The sequence below is a fragment of the Megalops cyprinoides genome, chromosome 4 (genome assembly GCF_013368585.1).
Source record: "Megalops cyprinoides isolate fMegCyp1 chromosome 4, fMegCyp1.pri, whole genome shotgun sequence".
Taxonomy (NCBI): domain Eukaryota; kingdom Metazoa; phylum Chordata; class Actinopteri; order Elopiformes; family Megalopidae; genus Megalops; species Megalops cyprinoides.
The window spans coordinates 16,166,965-16,187,858 of record NC_050586.1 but is presented as its reverse complement, the minus strand read 5'-3'; the positions used below and the strand labels follow the sequence as shown (position 1 = coordinate 16,187,858).

Sequence of the window (20,894 nt, the reverse complement as noted above, 5' to 3'; positions counted from 1 at the left end):
TGCATCCTTCCATGCATCACTACTAGATACAGATAGACATTATACATTTATTAAATGTGGTCTTCTATCACTTGGTGGAACAGTAACCAATTGACTATTAAACTATAAGCATGGAAATCATGCTTAAAATATAATATCTAATGCCAACGTTTTTATATTCCCCAGGTATGCGAAAAATCCACATTAGGCACACACAAAGAAAACATACTGCATATCAATAAAATTAGTAGTAAATCTTTAAATATAGTAGCACCTTACAAACATGGCGTCAAGTGAGCTTATGCTGTAATCACATGGTGTCTTACAAACACGGTTGCGTATTAATGACTTTAGAAACGCCTGAATGACAATTTAAACCTGTTTGTACTGAAACGAAAGATATAAGCTACATTTAAACCAGTTGCGAGCAATTACTAATGTATTATTATTTAAGTATTTGGGGAAATATTTTTGATCCACTTCTTGTTTTGTATTTTGTCCTTCAAGGTCTTTGAAATCAGGCTCTGTGTTGAACAACCCTTCACTGTTACCAGGCAGATCGAGTCCCAACATGGCGGCAAAGGGGAGCGAAGAGGAGACGCAGTTGCAAGAGATGGAGGAGGAGGCGGCAACCGGGGTCGAGAGAGAAATGGAGTCTGATGAGGAGGAGGGAATGGGAGTCGAGGATTCTGATGAGGAAGAAGACGATTCATCTGACGATGAAAAAGAGAATGAAGCCGAAATCCAGCGTTTGGAAGAGCAGGTATGAGTAGCGTTAATGAATGAATGGAGCTGCGATGTGTTCATATAGCTAGCCCAGCATCGGGTGCTTAGGAAATTTAACAAGCTAGGTAGCTGGCTGTCTCCCTCCTTCATTAATTGTTATTGACGAATCAGCAATTATCTTTTGCGTTTAGAAAATTTAATTCATGTGTGTCTTATACACTAAATTTATAGTGGGTAGCTACCTAGCGTACCGCTAACTACTTAACCTAGCAGGCTAAACACTCTCTAGCTGGGGCTGGGATTTAAATCGGCTAATGATATATTCACTATGCGCTACAGCTAGCTAGCTAATTAGCTACTTAGCTTCAGTCAGCGCATCGCATTCTGTCTCACATAGCTAGCAAGCAAACTATGAGCGGGGTGTTAATTTATATGTTCTCAAGATTGAGTGTACAGTCGTAAAAGACTTCTTCCAAGTTTTCAGTCACTTAGCTTGCAAGCTAGCGTAAGCGGTGAAGTTGAAGTTTGGGTTGATGCGCGCCTATTCGGCGGGATAGATTCACGTTAGCTATCCCCTACTATACCGAAGGCAAGGTGGTTAGCTAATTACGTAGCAAACTACACTCTGGCGTGGGCGTTAAAACCTAACGTTAAACATTTCCAAATTACGTTTTTGTAGTTACAAAACTGAAAAATCGACTGCCAATCTAAATAGGTTTAGCGGTAACTTCAGTGCTACAATAATTGCTCATTGCATTCTATTGATAGATGGATAAATGAGTAATCACTTTGTTCTCACTCGTACTCAAGTTTCCGCTGCTGATCCGGTGGTACTCTGCATTTTGTAAGCAAAAACACATCGTAGGTGTTTGACCACATGGACCCCTTTAGCGGTCGTTGATGGCCGGCCTATGTGCTCCTTGACTTACAGCTGTCCATCAATGCATTTGACTACAACTGCCACGTGGATCTGATCAAGCTGCTGCGGCAGGAGGGGGAACTGCTCCGGCTGCGGAGGGCCAGACAGAAGATGAGCGAGCTTTTCCCGCTCACGGAAGGTTGGCCTCTCACAAGCAATTTAGATGTGTTGACAACCCATGTTGTCAGTCTAACAGGCTTAATTGGACCGGGACAAGGGCCCAGACAGCCGTTGTGCAGTGTTATTATACGTGCATTGACTAGCTGATTATAATCATTTCTGACTTCATTCAGTACTGAGGTGATTTGTATTATGAACAGCAAAGCCTGAGTTTGGATAAGCCTGAATATACCTGTTGGGAGAATGTGGGCAGTGGATGTTCTCGACAGTTGTTCATCAAAACTGACTAGTCTCCTCTGCAGAGATCTGGCTTGACTGGCTCAAAGACGAAATCCGTTTGACCAAGGAGGAGCCCAACCGGGACAAAGTCAATGATCTCTTCGAGAGAGCTGTAAAGGATTACATCTGTGAGTCTTGGGCTGCACTGATTTTTGAATGAATTTAGGGTGTTTGTTGTGTGTGGGAGGGGATTAGGATTCTCATTAGTGTAATATGAAATTTCCCTTTGACGCGCATAGGTCCCGAGATCTGGTTGGAGTATGCCCAGTACTCCATTGGGGGCATGGGGACTCCCGGTGGGATCGAAAGGGTGCGGAAGATCTTTGAGAGAGCTCTGACAGCGGTTGGGCTGCACATGACCAAGGGCGCAGCTGTGTGGGAGGCCTACAGGGAGTTTGAGAATGCTATCATGAGCACGATGCAGGTGAGAGCACCAGGGTCTCAGCGAACAGTGTAGCAAATGTGTCTTTTTTTGGGGGGGGGGTTTCACTTTATTTCACCTTTTTAAGAACAGAAAGTAAGGATGTGTAGAATACACTGAAAAAGATGTTGGACTAGTTTGGTATTTGCTGTCTCTAAGAGGATGTGCTTGGAAAACCTATTTAATGTGGCATGCTTTAATTAGTAGAGATAGAGAGTGGGGGTGTGTTAAAATGTGTGTAGCCTGTACAGCGCCGAGTTGCACTGAGATTTACAGGCTGAATCTGAAAAGAGCCTGTGGTGTTGAGCTGCGTCCCCAGACAGAGCGCACACCTGGAGCCTCTTTACAATATATGTGATCACAGGCATTGCTGATCCTGCTGCGTTTTATTTATTTTCCTTTTTTTGGTCCTTGGCCTCTCTGCCTTTGGTTATTGCTTGGTGGTGAAAGCTGGCAACCCCTCTCTCCTCTCTCTGCACAGCCTCCAGGAAGCGTTCCCACTCGTGAGCAGCAGGAGCTACTGAACGCTCAGCTTGAGCGCATCCATGCATTGTTCCGACGCCAGCTGGCCATCCCCCTAATGGGTAAGGCGGCCTGCTGAAAGGGGGGGGGGGGGGCTTTTAGAAACAGCTTTGCAGGTTCTCCTGTGGCACAGTCAATAGCATCGCTCAGGCAGACACTCAGAAAGTCATTCTGTGCAGAGCGTTCCCTTTTTTGTTTTCTAGTGAGAGGCTTTGAATTGTCAGAACCGAGAGCAGGCATTCTTGTTCATTGTGTTGAATCGTTGCTTTGCTTACCCTCTGATTGTTTAGAGAGGCAGGGCAGAAACGATTTTCAGGGAACATCAGGTTTGGCATAGCTCTCTGGCCAGGCCTGATATGAAGTCCCTGGCCAGATCTGTTCTGCAGCCCAGAAAACAGACAGATGGTCCACCACCGTGTAGGTTTTGTGATCCGGCTTACTGTCCACCTGAGGCTTCTCTGAGCCTGCCAAACCCATTTCCTGCGCTTCAGACACAAGTTTTCAAAATAAACCTCCCCAATTTCCTCCTTAGCTCCTCATCTTGCTCTCTTGCTGCGTTTTTGCCTTAGAAACATTTGTGTGTCTCAAGGACCATTTTAGTTTGCCAGTCACACAAATGAAACAGAAGAGTGATGGAACAATGAACGGAGCACATGGAAGTGATGAATATTGTGTATTGTTGCAGATATGGAGGCAGCATATGCAGAGTATGAGGAGTGGTCGGAGAGGGGCATCTCAGAGTCCATCACCCAGCAGTTCAAGAAAGCCCTGCAGCAGATGGAGAAGTGCAAGCCATTTGAGGAGGCTCTGGTAGTGACCGCCACTTTAATCTCTTCTGATATCTTGGCACAGAGTCAGTGACAGAGTGGCAGTGTGAAGGTGTCCAAGCAAGTCCAGGCCTTTGAACTGGCAATAAGCTATTAAATCAGTTTACTGTCATCCTTTCTTCTGTAGTCTGTCTGGACACCCTTCCTTTGAACCTTGTACAGGCAAAAAAAGGCTCACACCTTGCAGTTGGAATGGCTGCCTTCATAACATCTTCTGGGCACTGCCCAGAGTATTAGAATTTTGGAAAAGCATGAAGTGTTGCGATGTATTCAGTATTTGATAAGATTCACACAATTCTCTGAAACAGAACTGTTTTTTTGTTATTTATCATTGGCAGTTAAATATGAGTCTAATAGGTATTGGTATCAAGTAGAATTTCTGTTCCTTTGAGATTATACATATTACCTTATCATAATGTTCTGTATAGGAAATTAGAAAATGCTGAGCTTCATTTAGTAGTAATGAATGGATGTTATCACTATTCTATAGACTTAATGGAAAAATTCTTATGTACTGTTTTTCATTTGTGTGGTTATTTTGTCAGTTTTGTGTTAATTATGTCCACATTTGCGGTTATGTGAACTGAACATAACACTAATGTTTTATCAATTTCACTACAACTATATATACTCGCAACTCTCAACATTTTATCTGTTTTACACACTGATGGTGTGTAAGCTGATATCCATATACAAATACATTAGAGTGCACACTTCATGTAAGTAAACATATGGACGTAACCTTTTGAGACTTGATTTGTATAACCTATGTTTGGTTGTGTTACAGCTGGTTGCTGAGCCTCCTAAACTAGCAGAGTATCAGGCCTACATTGATTATGAGCTGCAGGAAGGAGATCCTGCCCGGATCCAGATCATCTTTGAACGAGCATTGGCTGAGAACTGCCTGGTGCCAGACATGTGGGCCAAATACACCAAGTACCTGGTGAGAACCTACCTTAGCACAGATGCAGGCTTAACAGAATAACCCACGGGATTCAGAAACCGTACAACAGGCCATCTTCAGCACTTTCCTTCCTGAAATTTATTCATGGGATTTATGTCGTTTTAATAAGAAGGTAATGAAATTTCAATTTTAACCACTGAAACCAAGGAAAAAAAAATATATGACCACATGGCAACGTCAGAGAATGCATCTGAGGCTTCGTTTCCTGCAAATATGATGGAAAACCTTTTAATTAAATTGGACTGCAGCCATAATTAAAAAGAAATCCAGGGCTCTGATGGTGGATGGTTGCTTCCATAATTGCGGTCATCTTGGGTTTGAATAATTACATCTGAACCAGACTGGACCTATCTTAATTTTTGTACGCTTGGTTGAACTGGAAGTACGTCTTTTAAGATTAGAACTGAAACTGGGCCAGATCATATTCCCATGCTCTTCCCCAGCATAATATAGTGGAGTCTGTGTGCAACAAAGGCACAATTTACATGAAGCAAGAAATGCTGGTTAGAAAAAAGGGATTAAACTAAAGGAAGCTTGATTTGATTGAATTACCAAATGCATTACACCATTACCTAATTAAATTAGGTGGTGATCTTGAATTTCAAAAAATTACATGTGCAGCCCGCTACACCAAGCTTTTGTTGTGAGAACGAATCTCTCTGAACATATGATTCATAAAGGTATGGATGTCCACCATTAATTTAATCTCCTTTTTTCCTGAAATGTTCAGTGCGTGGTCTGTAACGCCACATATATTGCACTTGAGGATGGCTAGACAGCTAAAATGTTGGCTTCAGTGCTGGCAGCGCTTAAATGCTCGTACAACGTTCTCCAAACGTTGCCAGATGTGTTCTTACTGCTCTGACAAGTTCCAGCAGGACCTCCTGACCACGTTCCTTCTCTGGTGCAACAGGATCGTCAGCTGAAGATCAAAGACCTGGTTCTGACCTCTCACGACCGTGCGGTGAGGAACTGTCCCTGGACGATGGGCTTGTGGAAGAGCTACTTGCTGGCCCTGGAGAGGCATGGAGCAGAGCACCAGACTGTTTCAGGTACGGTATGCAGAGGCTGCAGTGCTGGATTCTGGTTAGAATATGAGCACAAGTACGTTCATCTCGGGTGCATTACACTGTAGAGCAGGTGTCATAGTATTGCTTATATATGAGATACTGAAGGACATGAAAGCTGTGTGAGGTAAGGTTGTCTACTGTACAATGCTGCCGGACCCTGTGTGTTGGCACATCCATCTTAAAACCTTTAGCTAGACGGCAAACATTACAGACACTGTCAGTGGCAGTTATAATAATATTTATAGTAGTAATTATTATGAGAACCTTTGTTAGCCCCATTAAATGTGTTGATGTCTGTCCCCAGAGGGCATGCACTTAACTTGCTTTTTCCCCTTGTGTCACATTGCCGCACTGCAGAAAGATTGGATGTGTGGTTTTAAATATTCACAATATTCCTTTCCTTTTGTGTGGATGTGAAATATGCACTAGGGTGACACTCATGTTGAGTCTGTCCCTGCTTTGGTTATAAAGGTTTAGGAGAGTTCCCAGTTTGATTTTATGCATGCATTCTGGTCTTAGATGTTGTTATAGAAAAACCTTGGGATAACCAGATATCCAAACAAAAGATGTTGGCAAAGTGGGCTGAATTAGTTTATTAATACATATTTTTGCCTTGCATCATGCTGTAATAACTATATAACTGATCCAAGTTGACTTTTTTTTTTTTTTTTTTAAATAAAAGGCACCTTTAGAAGTGGGGGGGGCCTCATGTCCTAATGTACGGGCTTGTCAGTATGAATTTTGACTGGATTCAAGAATCGACTTCCAGGGAGTGACAAAGCTGCAGCCGCACAAACATTTTCAGTCAAATGTTTTGTTAAAGCAGTCACAGTTTGGAAAAACCTCCTCCGTGCTGGAACGAAAGGCAGCGCCTCTTGGCAGCCTTTGCTTACTGGGCAAACTGAACTGCAGTTAATATGGTGATGTGGAACGCGGTAACCCAACCTGCTGCTTGTGGTCAGCCCACAACATTGGGCCAATATGTCCTTACACAAGATATTAGAGAGTCATGGTTATTGATTAGAAAGGAGGAGGACTGTTGCTTCCAAAAAGAAGACTTGAATGTAACATGTAGCTGTGTGTGGATGTAAAATGTGCACTAGGGTGACACTCATGTTGAGTCTGTCACTGCTTTAAGAAGAACAATTATGAAAGTGATTTGCCCAGTTTTTTTCTATCAAGTTTAACAGTTAATAGTAAAAACCAAAACTTAATATTCTGAGTAAACTGTCAGCTTTGACCAGTAATGGAATTAACCTTGGCATTTTTTTGTGTAAGCAGTAATTGTAAATTACATCACCTGTAGGCTTTCGCTGAAACCTGAATTTTTTTACTCAGAAATCTTTGAGAAGGCCCTGAATGCTGGATTCATCCAGGCGACTGATTATGTGGAAATTTGGCAAGCGTACCTGGACTACTTGAGGAGGCGTGTCGATTTCAGCAAAGGTGAGAACGCCTCTCAATCGTGTGACGAACCTCACCCCCACTGGTCCTGCACTGCATCTGATGCAAGTGGTCATACTTTCATGAGCTTTCCCCTTAATGCATTGAGTAAAATCATTCCAGATATTCGTAAATAAAAGCCAGAGGTCTGTGGAAGTAGAACGTAACACAACATTCAACCTATAATGCAAAATAAAATTGAGTCATATGTAGTAAATAAAAATTTAAAGTCCTGTCTTGGTTCATAATGGATAATTAATATATTCATAATCTCTCTACTGTCTAAAATGGCTTTCCCTCATATTGTATCCATACACCACTCAAGTCTGTACCTCCATTATTATGGCTCTCTGAGCCACCTGCTCATGGGTCCCTAGACCTGGATTTCTGAAGGCTCTGATCATCGGTATCTCTGTAAATTCCCTTGCAGAGTCGAGCAGAGAGCTGGAAGAGTTGCGGACAGCCTTCACTAGGGCACTGGACTACATGAAGCAGGACGTGGAAGAGAGTGAGAGGCTCTGTTTGCTCTCGAATCCTTGTTTGCCTGTCGCTGGGTGAAATCCCATCGTTTTTAGCAGACATGCTGTGTCTGACGGTCTTCTCTTTTCACGACCCACTGACAATGTTGTCTGGCCCCTTGCAGGATTCAGTGAAAGTGGAGACCCTTCTTGTACCATCATGCAAATCTGGGCGAGGATAGAGGTGGGTTATCCTTCTCCTCATCTGGGGTGTGATCTGTACATAAATTGATTCATGTCTCACCTTCCCACAAAGATCTTACCCATTTGCCTGAAATTGATTTAATATTACAGGTGAGTTTTATGGTGCAGATCTCATTACTAATTGATGCTTAATATCCCAAAGTATTTGTTTGGCCAGTAGAATGAATCTTGACATCAGAACTGTCTTAACCATTGGTTTCATAATAAAGTTCGGCTTTGTATTAATTCAATGGAGTTTTTAATTTGGGTTCAGTATCACCACTATGGCCAGATAGTAGTTGACAGTTTTTGTCCTCCCTTCTGGTCATTAAACCAAAGAACGTCATTCATTATGGCTTCAGGTGATTTAGTTGTCACTTTAGTTGTCACGCCTGACTATTTATATTTTCTTCTGTCACCAGGCTTTGCATTGCAAGAATATGCAGAAGGCCCGTGAATTGTGGGATAGCATCATGATGAAAGGGAACGCCAAATACGCCAACATGTGGCTGGAGTATTACAACCTGGAGAGGTAATCATGTTCTCCCTCAATAATGGCGCCATAGTAATTTCTGCCTTTCATATCTCTTTGTTCATGATGAGATGCCAAACTGGTGGTTTATTGCTATTTACTGTTACACTTGATGTTGCTCATGGAAGAGCTCCTTGGTCTTCCATGAGTTTGTGACAGGCCCTTGGTCCAGAAGCTGATTGTATGAGGAGCAGGATGGGTGGTAATGGCTGTGTGTTCCTCTACAGGTCGTATGGAGATGCTCTTCACTGCAGGAAGGCGTTGCACAGAGCGGTCCAGTGCACGGCGGACTACCCTGAGCATGTGTGTGAGGTGCTTCTCACCTTCGAGAGGGTGGAGGGTGAGTTTCAGCTCTGTGACTGGTGTAATGTAACTCAACTGCTGTTGGTATTTATGAGGCAGAGCATCCGCAGCGCACAGGCACCTGTTGTAATTGGTCATCCTGCTACCTGTATAAAATTAGTTTGGCACGCATTTTAAATTGCATCTCTGCATTTCACTGTGAGATGTAATGGCTGCTCCTTGCTACGTAATTAGAAACAGTTCTGGCTTCTTCTCTTCAACCTCATCTCCCACATGCACAGCTGGGAAACCGATGGCCATTGTTTCCCAGCTATTTATGATTATGGTTTGTTTATTGGAAGGGAGTAGGTCACATAATTTGCCAGCCCTGGTGGATTTTGTGCAACACCGTGACTGGTCCACATGAAACGTGAGGCTGATCTTCATGGCACTTTGTATGAACCTATATTTGTTTAATTAATGGAAAACAGGAAAAAGTATCAGCTTTGAAAAATGACAATAGTAAACTACAAAATCAGTCATGAAATTATGTATTTGTGAACTTTCATGTGCTCACAATACTACACATAAGTTTGAAGTTGACCCTTAAGCAGAAATTACTAATGGTTGAAATCACAGCTTTTGTGAATTTTTGTATTCCAATTTTTTTTTTTTTTTAAGTCAATCCTCAGTGATATGCAAAGGTGCGGAATGAGGAGCCATTTGATTTATTCTTGTTGAATTGAAACGAGGTACATATGTCTCTCCTGGGTGTAACAGGCAGATTCATGTAAAGGCTTTTACAAGTTAGCCTTACAATTAATGTTGAAAAATATTTCTGCTTTACGACGTATGCATCTGTATGTGTAAGTGCAGTAAGACTGCTCTGCTGTTCTGGAAGAGTATTTTACATTATTGTAGAATATTTTATCTACACATTGCATGGCAGTGTACACTGTAGTAGTTCCTCTTCAGGTGGTTGTTAGATGGAGCTGCGAGAAACCCTGGATTTCAAAATGCTCTCTCAGTGTTACTCACTGGTCACCCTCCTCCTGCAGGCACCCTGGAGGACTGGGACGCGGCAGTGCAGAAGACGGAGACTCGCCTGACCAGGGTCAACGAGCAAAGGGCCAAAGTGAGTCTGTCGGTCTGGCTACATTCCATACCGCTCTCACCTTTGCAGTGCTGATCTTTCTAGTGCTCCACAGCTGAGCAGAACCGTTGCTGCTCCCTCCACCCCGTTCTCTGACCAGTGATCAGTGGCTGCTCTCTGACCAGAGATCAGTGGCTGCTCTCTGACCAGAGATCAGTGGCTGCTAAGAGGAAGGTGAGAGGGAGGGCCAACGCATCTCAAACTCCTGCTCTCCTTGCAGGTGGCCGAGAAGGAGGCACTGCTGGCCCGGCAAGAGGAGGAGAAGGCAGAGCAGCGTCGCAAAGCCAAGGCAGAGAAGAAGGCCCAAAAGAAAACACAGAAGAAGGCTGGAGAGAAGAGGAAGGTTGAGGAAGAGGAGGACGAAGAGGATGAGTGGGGGGATGAGTCGGGTAGGAATGCTCAATGACCTTACACTGTCTAAACTTAGAATTTATTCACCACTATGGTCATATGTTTGTAAAATTCTTTTTACAGCAAGAATGTGAATAGGTGTCACCTTCCATTCGTGATTAGTTGTATTTTAATCCATTTTTTATGCTCTGGGAAGTGTGGTTTTGAATTGCAGTCTTCAACAGCACTGCGAGCAAAGATTGACAGTCTGGAAAGTGTGGGCAACGCATAAGTAATTGAATATTGACATAGGGGGTAATAAGATTAGGGACTTTCCCTGCTCTTCATTCCCACTGTTTCATGTAAATCACTACCCCTTCTTTCTCCTCTTGTTCTGAGACAGTTCTGTGTTAACAGCATTTTACAATAGTCTAGACTCCTTACAATAGTACAATAACCCCTTGAGAAAAACCTTGGAAAATAATATGTGTATTTGCCACAGAATAAACATCTGATGTTCATGCAGTGCATAGAAATGGGTCTGTCCACATCACAAAAGTAAAGTAGCTCTTTAATTTGTGATTTCAGAACAGCCCACAAAAAGGCTTAAAGGGGACGGTGACCCCGGCTTCAGTGGTCTGGGCACCGAGGACTTCATGGAGACCGAAAGCGGACTGTTTGGCCGGAAAGGCCCCGCAACCAAGAAGGCAGACGCACTCGGAGCCAAGAAGGGCCGGGTGGTGGCAGCCGAGGCGCGCAAGGTCCAGGACGCCACCATGGACAAGCGCAACAACAGCATGAGCGTCTTCGTCAGCAACCTGGCCTTCACCTTGGAGGACCCGGAGACGAAGCTGCGGGACTTGTTCCAGGGCTGTGGCCCCATCCAGCAGATCCGACCCATCTACACCTCCAGGGGCACCTTCAGGGGCTACTGCTACGTGCAGTTTGAGGAGCAGAGGTCGGTGGCCGAGGCCTTGAAGCTGGACCGCCAGGAAATTGACAGCAGGCCCGTGTTCGTTTCTCCGTGCGTGGACAAAAATAAGAACCCAGATTTCAAGGTGAGCCGGCGGCCAGAGCAGGGGACACCGACGGCTTTCTTTCACAGTAGGAGAGCACGGTGGCCCAGCTTGGTTGGCAAGTTGTCGGATTTGTTTCTCAATTTTTGTATCTGCTTCTTGTGCAGGTTTTCAAATATAGCACGTCTCTGGAGAAACACAAGATCTTCATCTCGGGTTTGCCATACTCCTGCACCAAGGAGCAGCTGGAGAACCTGTGCAAAGAGCACGGTACGGTCAAGGACATCCGTCTGGTCACGAACCGCTCTGGGAAGCCCAAGGTGAGGTCCTTTGTTTAGCACTTAGGAAAATTTCTTAGGTCAGGAAACCGCTGACCTGGCAAGGAGAATCCGGAACGGTGATGCCATGCATGTAGGCAGAGCAGCCCTGTCTGAAGCGGTTGCCATGTTTTGTACAGGGCTTGGCGTACGTGGAGTATGAGGACGAGGCCCAGGCCTCCCACGCAGTGCTGAAGATGGACGGGATGGTGCTCCAGGAGCACACTCTGACAGTGGCCATCAGCAACCCGCCCCGCAGGAACGTGGCGGACAAACCTGGCCAGATGATGCCTCGCCAGCTATATGGCGCGTAAGTACTACAGCCAGGGGGTCAACAGTCCCTTAAAAAAGTGAATCATAAGGTGAGAAGTGAGAAGTGTCAGTGCAGGTTAGGTCTGGTTGGTTTGCTCCAACTTTGTTGTGTGCTTGGTGGTGGTCTGTCATGGTTACTGCTACATTGAGGCGCCAGGAACTGCATGGATTTGTGCTTAATTACCAGAATGCTACCAGAGTGCTATGTTGATGCTGGGTTAGCTGCTGCTGCTCCAGTGACAAACCTAGGAGCTTTTTGGCTTGACAGCTCGTCTGTTCCTCCTGTGTTCTCAGGAGAGGAAAGGGACGCACACAGCTCTCCCTACTCCCTCGGTCCCTGCATCGACAGACTGCCCCGGATTCTAAGGCAGAGAACGGGACCCTGCAGAACCAGTCGGGGGGGTCGGTGGGCGGGCCGGCAGCTGCAGCAGGAGCATCTGGATTGGAGGCGCAATCCAAGCCCCTGTCCAACGCAGACTTTGCCAGGCTACTTCTCAAAAAATAAACTGAGCAGATTTTGCAGAGCAACAGGAAATAACTGCCTTTTTACGGAAGCCATTTTGTGTCCTTAAATAGAAGAGAAAAATAACATTGTTATGTCTCTGTAAATATTTGGGTAAATCCTTGTTGACAGTTCTTTGAGAGAAAGCCTTAATCAACCACGGCTCCATTATGTTTGTTTTACTCCTTAGTTTTCCAAGTGGGAGAATCGGCCCCTCCTTTGCAGATCAGTTGGCCTGAGGAAGTTAATTACGGAATTTTAGTGAAGCTCAGTTCATTTTTTTATTTTTAATTTTATTTGGGGTGGGGAGGGGCGGTGGAGAATATGTTTTGTAAGTGATCCGTGACCTATATATTTGTGTATATATTAAGAGACCCACAGCAAGGTGTACTTTTTTGTTGAACGGGAAAGAAAGGGTTTAGTGGAGCCTGAGATTTTTTTTTCAATGTGATGTAAAAACAACCTGTGAATCATGTTTGCTATTGTTTTAAAAGGTATATGCAAGAGCTTGAGTTCTATTAGAAATGTATTGTAAATACTATATACCAGGACGTGAAAAGGTCACACATCTTGATTGCATTTAAGCAGAAGGTTCAAACTGTTTCAGCCAGTGTCATGCTGGTGAGAGCTGTGTGCCATAGAGTGAGCAGCTGACAACACAAAGTATTTGGACCATCTGGCAGTTCTAGGCAACAGTACACATTTTGAAAGAATATTCTTGTGCTTTACAGAGGCTATCTGAACCGCTGTTGTACAGATAACTTATTTACAGTGACATAACCCAAGTTCACTCTTTGCCAAGTCCTGTGCTTGCACCTGTAGATTTCAAATTGAGTAGAATTCCTTTGGAAAAGTGTCCCAGATTTAACGTGAGAAAAGCATGACTTGTCAGCTATGGCACTCCTGTAACTTTACAATATTATGGCTTTGCTCATCGATGGCACTATTAGCAGGTGGTTTTGAAGTTGTGTATGTATGTGGCTTTATTGAAACCCAGTTTTCTGATTTGTAAAGGCTGGTGATGACCATCTCTCACATTGAGGGTGTTTTAAGAAAAAAAAATAATAATAAGCAGGAATGGAAAAGACAATTGGTGTGTTCCCAGGGGACAATTACTACTGAGCCTTGGCTAATAGTCAATCCCAGAATGCCTCTTTTCTGTTTACTTCTGGCTGTTCCTTTTTAAAACCATTCAGAGCTGACACATCATAAGCAACCCTGCCTTACTCTTAGTCCTCTATAATAGCCATAAAAGGATGGGTGATTAGTTAACACTGTGAAATGGACACTTCTTGGAGGAGTTGATGGGGACAAGGCAAGAGGCATGCAGTGCTTTGAAGCAGAAATGTGGCATTGAAAACGCTCACCCGGTCCCCCACCACTCTTGGAACCAACCATTTTAAAATCTATGCAGCTGTATATCATGAGGAGAACCCTCCATGTGCTGTTCCTTCTTCAGATTGTACAGAACTATACTCACTATATAAAGAAGACAATGTATCATATATAAACAGATTCAAATTATACTCTTTAATTGTTAGTGTCAGGATGTCTACTCAGTACAATTGATCAAACTGCTGAGAACATCTGGAGATGATTTCCAGGGATCTTGGTTTGGTCAGCCCATTGCATTTTTATTCTGAGTTATAACTTCATAGGAAAATAAATTGAATGGGAAAATAGATTGAATATGTATTTTAACCAAAAAGGTATTTATTTTCCTGAATAGTCAGAAGTAGTTTTCTTTGCAAAGTTTGCATAGGTAGGTAAAAGGATAAGTCTTCTGTACTAGTTTCACCAGTGAGCCTTTTTGTTGTTTTAATGACGTTTGTCCGGTGTTCAGTGTTCACATCCCCCAGTGGTTGGCCATAGTTTTGTACTGCATTTGTATGTTTTAAAAGGACAAAATTTGCAAAATCTAGTGACGTATATATTATATATCACCACAGTGGCCTATTTTAGTGGAGACTACAGATGTTTTAAAAAGCGGCTACCTGTATGTCTGATGTTCTGTATAAAAAAGGTGGTGTTCAAAATGTATAGATTTTAAATGGCTTCTTTTTCTTTAAGATGTCGGTTCATCTGCTATCTGTTGATGTCAGTGCCCTGTAGCATACTGGATATTCTTTTTAATTTACCAAAACTTTTTGATGTGGCAACTTTTTCATGGACCATTTTTCTGTGTGTATTTTTGTTTCCTGCTTGTTCCAGGTTTTCCAGAGTTTTCCTTTGGTTGTTGGTCTCAAATTGTAAAAGAATTGTCATCTCTTGTGATTATTTTGTTGCAGGCCTAAAAAGCTTCATTAAAAGCAATTAAATATACATGCAGTTGGATGTGTTTTTTTACACCTTCTCTGATAACATGCAGGGTTTTCTCCAGGAACCCATAATCATGCAGAGGCCCTTCATCCACTGTTGGCATGGGAGGTTGCAGGAAATAAGGCTAATAGCCTCCCTGCTTTTTCCATGGTGTTTTTCACGGCCTGGCATAGGGCCATAAATAAGGCTAACTGGAAGCCTTAAACCTCACCCACAGCTTTGCATATGCCCCTGAGCCAAGAAGGACAGCAGGGCCAGGGGTGGAAATTTCGTACCTTGTAATACTATTATCTTTTTGAACAGAATTAGCAGGTAAAGTCGTGACAAATACTCATGTTGTTGACATGCTAAGTTACCAAAACTGCAGAAGCAAAAACACAGCACAGCAAAAGGCTAATTCACATAAATGCAAATGCGACTAAGCGCTTTGTGCACATTGGCCAGATAGTGTGTTATCTTTTCTTAAATGATTAGACGTGATGAACTGACTATGTTCTGCTGGTTACAAATCTAGCTAGCAAGTTATGTCAGCAAAACTGTACTCCAAAATGACATGCATTGCATAAACTTACGTCTTTTGAAAGGAGATGGGTCTACCTACCATTAGCAATGATTCATGCTATTTTTGTTAGCAGGCAATATTGACTGCTGCTTGCTTATCTATGCGAGATAGTGGCTATATGTCCATGTTAGCAACATGACTTATGAATAACAAAGTTTTTCCATTTGATTTCCTTTCCAAGACATTTTTACTTTCCAACCAAGGGTAACTCTGAATATGCTTGATTAGATAGCTAAAAAAGTAGTACCATGGGATCAAAAAACACCGGTGACAAACCTGGGAGAAATGCTAATAAAATAGTTTTATTTTGTAATAAAATAAATAAGATGACCCCTTTTAAATAGTTATGAAAGTGCTTACCAGTGTTAATCACAGACCATAATTGAAGGGAGTAATGTGGCACAACAATGAAAACCAAAGCTGGTTTGAAGGCCATTAGGATACAATGGCATTCCCAGGACCAGGAGGAACACAGATTAGATCAGGATCACACCAGAGCACCCTTACTAGATTCAGCTTATCGCTGTAAAAGTAAGGGGCTGCAGATGTCTGATCGAATGAGCCGAATTTAGACAAAAGGAAGAAATCCTCCCTTAGCTATGCAAGTACATGTTATGTGCCTTTCATTTAACAGCCTTGAGTCACTTGGCACCAATATTCCAAAATGATGATAAGAGGTATTACAAGGAGTGACATGTCTTTAAAAGCTACCTTACAAAGAACACCTTCTTAAATGTACATCTTTTCCCATACTGTCATCTAATATTTCATGCTTAGTCATTTTCATAAAAAAAAATTACCTTTACAAAAATGAACAGATTTATCCCCCAGAATTTGACACTGTATGCAGAGCTGTTCTCACTTTGTGAGTAATCACAACAACTAATTCCATAAAATTGTTAGTAACCAAATCAAACCTCATTACAAAATCCCCCTTCACACATGACTACACCCTATTAATATATGCACAGCAGACAGGCAGAGTTAATTACCGTATCAAGATGACAGTCAGTTGTTCATGGGTCACTCATCGACCTTTGAAATTTATGGAAAAATTCACATTACGTTGGCAATTTGTCGGACCGAGTGAAATCAGTGTGGAATGTTAACATCCATGCATTCATTCCGCTGCAATGACAGTAGAAAAATGGGAACTCAACGCAAGTCAAGAAATCACAAGAGCTGGGAAATAGGAGATAGTTGTGCGCATGTATGTGTTTGGACCCTCAGTTGTGAATGGGGATGGTCTGCTTGCAGTCAGGGCATGGCTGGTGGCTGGCCTCGGGCAGGCCCACGGCGTGCTCCGTTGTGGCGATCAGCAGGGTGTCCAGGGTGATCTCCGTGCACTTAGCAATGAAGCGGATGAAGGGTCGCACGTCCCCCTCGTTGGCCGTGTCCAGGGTGTTGTAGTACTCGGCGCGCTGCTCCTTGCGGATGGTGATGGGCGGGTAGCCTGCCTGCATGAGGATCAGGTTCATCAGCAGCCGGGACGTCCTGCCGTTGCCGTCCACAAAGGGGTGCACATACACCAGCTTGTAGTGGGCCAGGGCAGCAAACTCCACCGGGTGGAGGTTGAGGGCCTCCTCTGAGTTGAGCCACTGCACCAGCTCCTGCATGTGCCTGTCCAGGTCCTGAGGGTGGGGTGGGATGTGGTGGCCCACGAACACCTGGTTTGTCCTCAGCCGGCCACCCTCCACGGGGTCCACATGGCCCAGGACGCGGCGATGGATCTCCAAGATGTCGCCAATGGTGAAGGAGCCGATGCGGGACAGCAGGGTGGTGTTGATGTACTTCATGGCGGCGTCCACCCCGATCACCTCGTTCTGCTCCTGCAGACTCTTGCCTGGCACAGCGTAGCGCGTCTCGATGATGTGCCGGATCTCTGACAGCGTCAGGGTGTTGCCCTCAATGGCCACCGTGTGGTAGATGTGGTGGTAGTAGGTCTCCTCCATCACCCGCTTCAGGGCGGAGTTGCCCTTGGGGATGGACATGAGCCGGCGCACTTTGCCATCGATGACGCTGAAGTGTCGCTGGTCAATCTCCTCCACCAGAGGCAGGGTGCGGTCCCGGTTCACCAGGGCCTTCTCGTTGCAGGGGGAAATAGCCAGGGCCTTGGTGTATAGGTGGTCCGCCTGGATGACATCCTTCTCTTCCTCCAGGATGGTTCCCAGCTCCGTCAGGGCCTCCACAAAGTCGGGGTTCATGTTGAGTGCATGCACTAGCAGCTTGTGCGCCTTCTCCCTCTTACCCTGTTTCTTCATCTCGAGAGCCTGCTGCAGGGCTGCTTTGGCCTCCAACTTGTGCTCTGGTGAAGAAATAAATATAAGAATTGCATCAAAATCCAAAGGTAACATTTATATTATTATTTATCTAGTCATGATTTTCATTAAAACCCATTCCCCGTTTTAACAATTCCTGATATTGAATTTTGAACAATTATCACACAGGGCAATAACCATAAAACTTTAGGAACATTTATTCAATCACTTTTTCAAAAATGGATCACTGATCAAAACTGCCACATTACTTCCATAGCTCTGGTAGCCTCACCTGCATTAGGCTTGGGCTTAAGGGGCAGAAGGTCGAAAGCCGTGTAGGGGACGGTGAGGCTGGTGGAGTGAACCGCGGAGCGGAGGGCGCTGCCCCACAGATAGCACCGCAAAAGGGCCAGGCCTCTGAGGGAGGCGCAGCATTGCTCCTCGACTCCCACCAAGGGCAACAGCAAAGCAACCAGAGAGCCCAGCACCAGGCAGAGCAAAGGGCCCCAGCCGCAAAGGAGACGGCCGCTGACATAGCGCAACGCCACCGCCGCCATCAGGAACTGCCTCCCCCTTCCTCAGGCGACATGTCTAACATCAGGTCCCACCTGTCTCTCTGAGCAGGACTACAGGAAGTGGAGCTGTAAAAACCTGATCAGACAAAAAAATCATTTATTATATCACATCACACACTTTAAATACCAAGGTACGCCCACCTTCACAATTAAAAATACTGACGTTAACGCACTGAAAGGCGAAACCACTAAACCAAACTGCCCCGAAATCATGAAAGTCCTTCTCCTTTATAATGAAAGTAGTGGACTACTTAACTAGCTTCAGAGAGCAGTATCCCTAATACACATTCTGCCATGTCATAACGTCACACAATTGCTCACATGACATTGCTTACGCTTTTCTCAGCTGTAAGTTAGCTAGCTGTGTTTGCTAAATATATCTAGATAGCTGTCCACATTAATTTCTTTCAGCCAACAAGCCAGCTAACCAGATTTTAAGACAGCTTGCCTCGTAGCTGTTTCCTTATCATGATTTTACCTGACTGATACAACAGTTTGTATCAGACACATTGTCGTTATTACTATGGCAATCGTGAAAGGCTATCGAATTAGAATATCCAACAATGACAGTGAACTAGGTTAGCTATTTAAAATTTAAAGGTTAGCTAGCTAGTTAAGTAACGGTAGCTAAGGTTAGCTAAGATGGATATATTTTGTCACATTACCAAACCATCAACAAAACCTTACCTGTAAAATCTGTATAATTACTCGGTCGGTATGAGAGGACTGTGGTGTTACTTATCTTCTCAATATTTGTGCGACATTTCCATTCAATGATGTAATATGTGTCGTATCTCTCAGATATTGCAGTGCAACTTCTGAATCTAACCAACAGCTTAGTTGTCACTCTGTGTACGAAAATGACAACCTTGTATTGCTAAATATGATTGGTCAGTCCTATGATGTACGTTAATTGTGATTGGCTCAGTAGTTAAAATACACGACTAAGGAGCAACAGAGAAACCGGTTCGTAGTGTTATGCGATTGGACGCGCCCTCTTCTCGTGCACGGTCGCAGAAAGCGCTACACAAATCCACTGATCTTTATGTTATCCGGATGCATCAAGCTTCTGGTTAGTGTGTGTTCTTAGCGTAACCACAAGGTATGAAAACCAATAAAATGAGGCTGAGCAGATACCACTGTAAGCAGCATTTAAAGTGACCAGACAGACATTCGGAAATGTTCTGTTAGAGGAAGTATTCAAAGGGTCAAACTGCTATATATTGTCGGAAGTGTCAGATGTTATAGTGTCAAAGTTTTTAAAAGACATCACATGCCTTTTTTAACAAGCTTTATTTTATACATTTGTATAAATTACATACAACTTGGCATTGCTTGTACTTAATGGTATTACTTTCTTTTAAAACGTACACGCCACAGCCTACATATTTTATACTAAGCACCAGTTGAAATGTTAAACATACTCGTCTGTGTAGAAGCACAAACACAACTACTGATATACATGCATAATATGTAGCACTATAAAAAAAGGAGCAGTCAAGTACGCAGCGTCATGTGAATCACTGTTTCGATCCAATCAGCAGGGAGATGTGTGACAGACAGGGGTCACCCAGCTGAAAATTGAGCTGTTAAGTGCAACTATGTGGTTATTTTTTTCCATAAAACAGAAGTTTGTCACCCTCTCCACCAGCTGGACCAAAGTGGAACTCTTAGGGGGTCCTGGTAAAGTGAACGTTAACACAACTTATAAAAAATGTAGCGTTTCAATCTTACTGGCCTCCATCACAACTCAGGTAACATTCAATAATATTTTTAAAAATGTGTCCTAAAAATCTCTTTTTAAGTTTCCATTTTAATTTTTTGCACACTCTGTAATTTGTAACTCCATTTTTCAGCCACCACCTCTCTGAATATGTTTTAAATGGTCAAAGCTGAAGATTAATTACACAAATACATCTTCATTTACAGTGCATTTGAACCAAAATCCAATATAAAACAGTACTTTGATATGGCCATTTTCTTTCTCATCTTAAACACTGAATGGATTTCCTTGTCAATTTAGTGGCAATTAATGGTGTTACCATTATCTGACTTTCAATGTCTGTCCAACACATGACCTCAGTGAAAAAAATGGATTTAGTACATCCAGTCATTAGTGATAGTTTATTCAATCATGTTATGCAAAAGACAGAAGCAGTAAATATATTGAAAATAGAGATGCTGGGAAACAATGAACCTTTGATATGAAAGAACAGGTAATGTTACAGAATGTTACAGCTATATTATTAAGATGCATATGATATGGTGGCACTGATACAGCACATATAACATTTCAGCAATATCCACAATTTTCCTCCAACCATTGACAAATAGGTGGGAAGCCTTGTTGTAACCACACTTCAGAAGGCTTTTTCATTCAAATAGATGAAAGCTCTGTTGTTGTTAGGTTTTCTTCTTATTGGCTGTCAAGCATGGCATGTCAATAAAGTTAGAATGAAGGTAATGGTAGTAGTGGTGGTCGAGGTTATCATGGGGGGGGGGGGGGGGGGGGGGCGTTATAGGGGATTTGAGGGGAGGGTGGTTATGGGAACTTTATGTAAAATTGTAAAATGTGAGGTGGATGGCTTATAGGTGAGGTGGATGGCTTATATTTACATTATATTTATATTTACATTATTATTAGAAATGCCCAGTCAGAATATGTGCTGAAATACCAAATGGTAATGACCAATATCACCAATGACCAAAATACACATACATAATTTTTAATTTCATCTGACTGGTGGATTAACAGTGTAAAAAGG

General features: G+C 43.3%; 2 protein-coding genes across 2 annotated transcripts; one reads left to right on the top strand and one right to left on the bottom strand.

Moving 5' to 3' along the window:
• Positions 1 to 545: 545 nt before the first annotated feature.
• Positions 546 to 14,842, top strand: sart3 (spliceosome associated factor 3, U4/U6 recycling protein). Its single transcript, XM_036527850.1, has 19 exons — positions 546 to 742; positions 1,637 to 1,763; positions 2,047 to 2,151; positions 2,263 to 2,447; positions 2,926 to 3,028; positions 3,652 to 3,776; positions 4,581 to 4,736; positions 5,671 to 5,809; positions 7,166 to 7,273; positions 7,701 to 7,778; positions 7,914 to 7,972; positions 8,394 to 8,503; positions 8,731 to 8,843; positions 9,844 to 9,920; positions 10,159 to 10,327; positions 10,857 to 11,326; positions 11,452 to 11,604; positions 11,742 to 11,911; positions 12,208 to 14,842. The coding sequence occupies exons 1-19, from the start codon at positions 551 to 553 to the stop codon at positions 12,416 to 12,418; spliced, it is 2,850 nt and encodes a 949-aa protein (XP_036383743.1). The 5' UTR covers positions 546 to 550; the 3' UTR covers positions 12,419 to 14,842.
• Positions 14,843 to 15,403: 561 nt separating this feature from the next.
• Positions 15,404 to 18,970, bottom strand: ficd (FIC domain protein adenylyltransferase). The gene is made up of 3 exons (XM_036527191.1): positions 18,817 to 18,970; positions 17,847 to 18,205; positions 15,404 to 17,601 (listed from the first exon to the last, which is right to left on the bottom strand). Exons 2-3 carry the CDS (start codon positions 18,109 to 18,111, stop codon positions 16,523 to 16,525), a joined length of 1,344 nt encoding a protein of 447 aa, XP_036383084.1. The 5' UTR covers positions 18,112 to 18,205; positions 18,817 to 18,970; the 3' UTR covers positions 15,404 to 16,522.
• Positions 18,971 to 20,894: the final 1,924 nt, after the last annotated feature.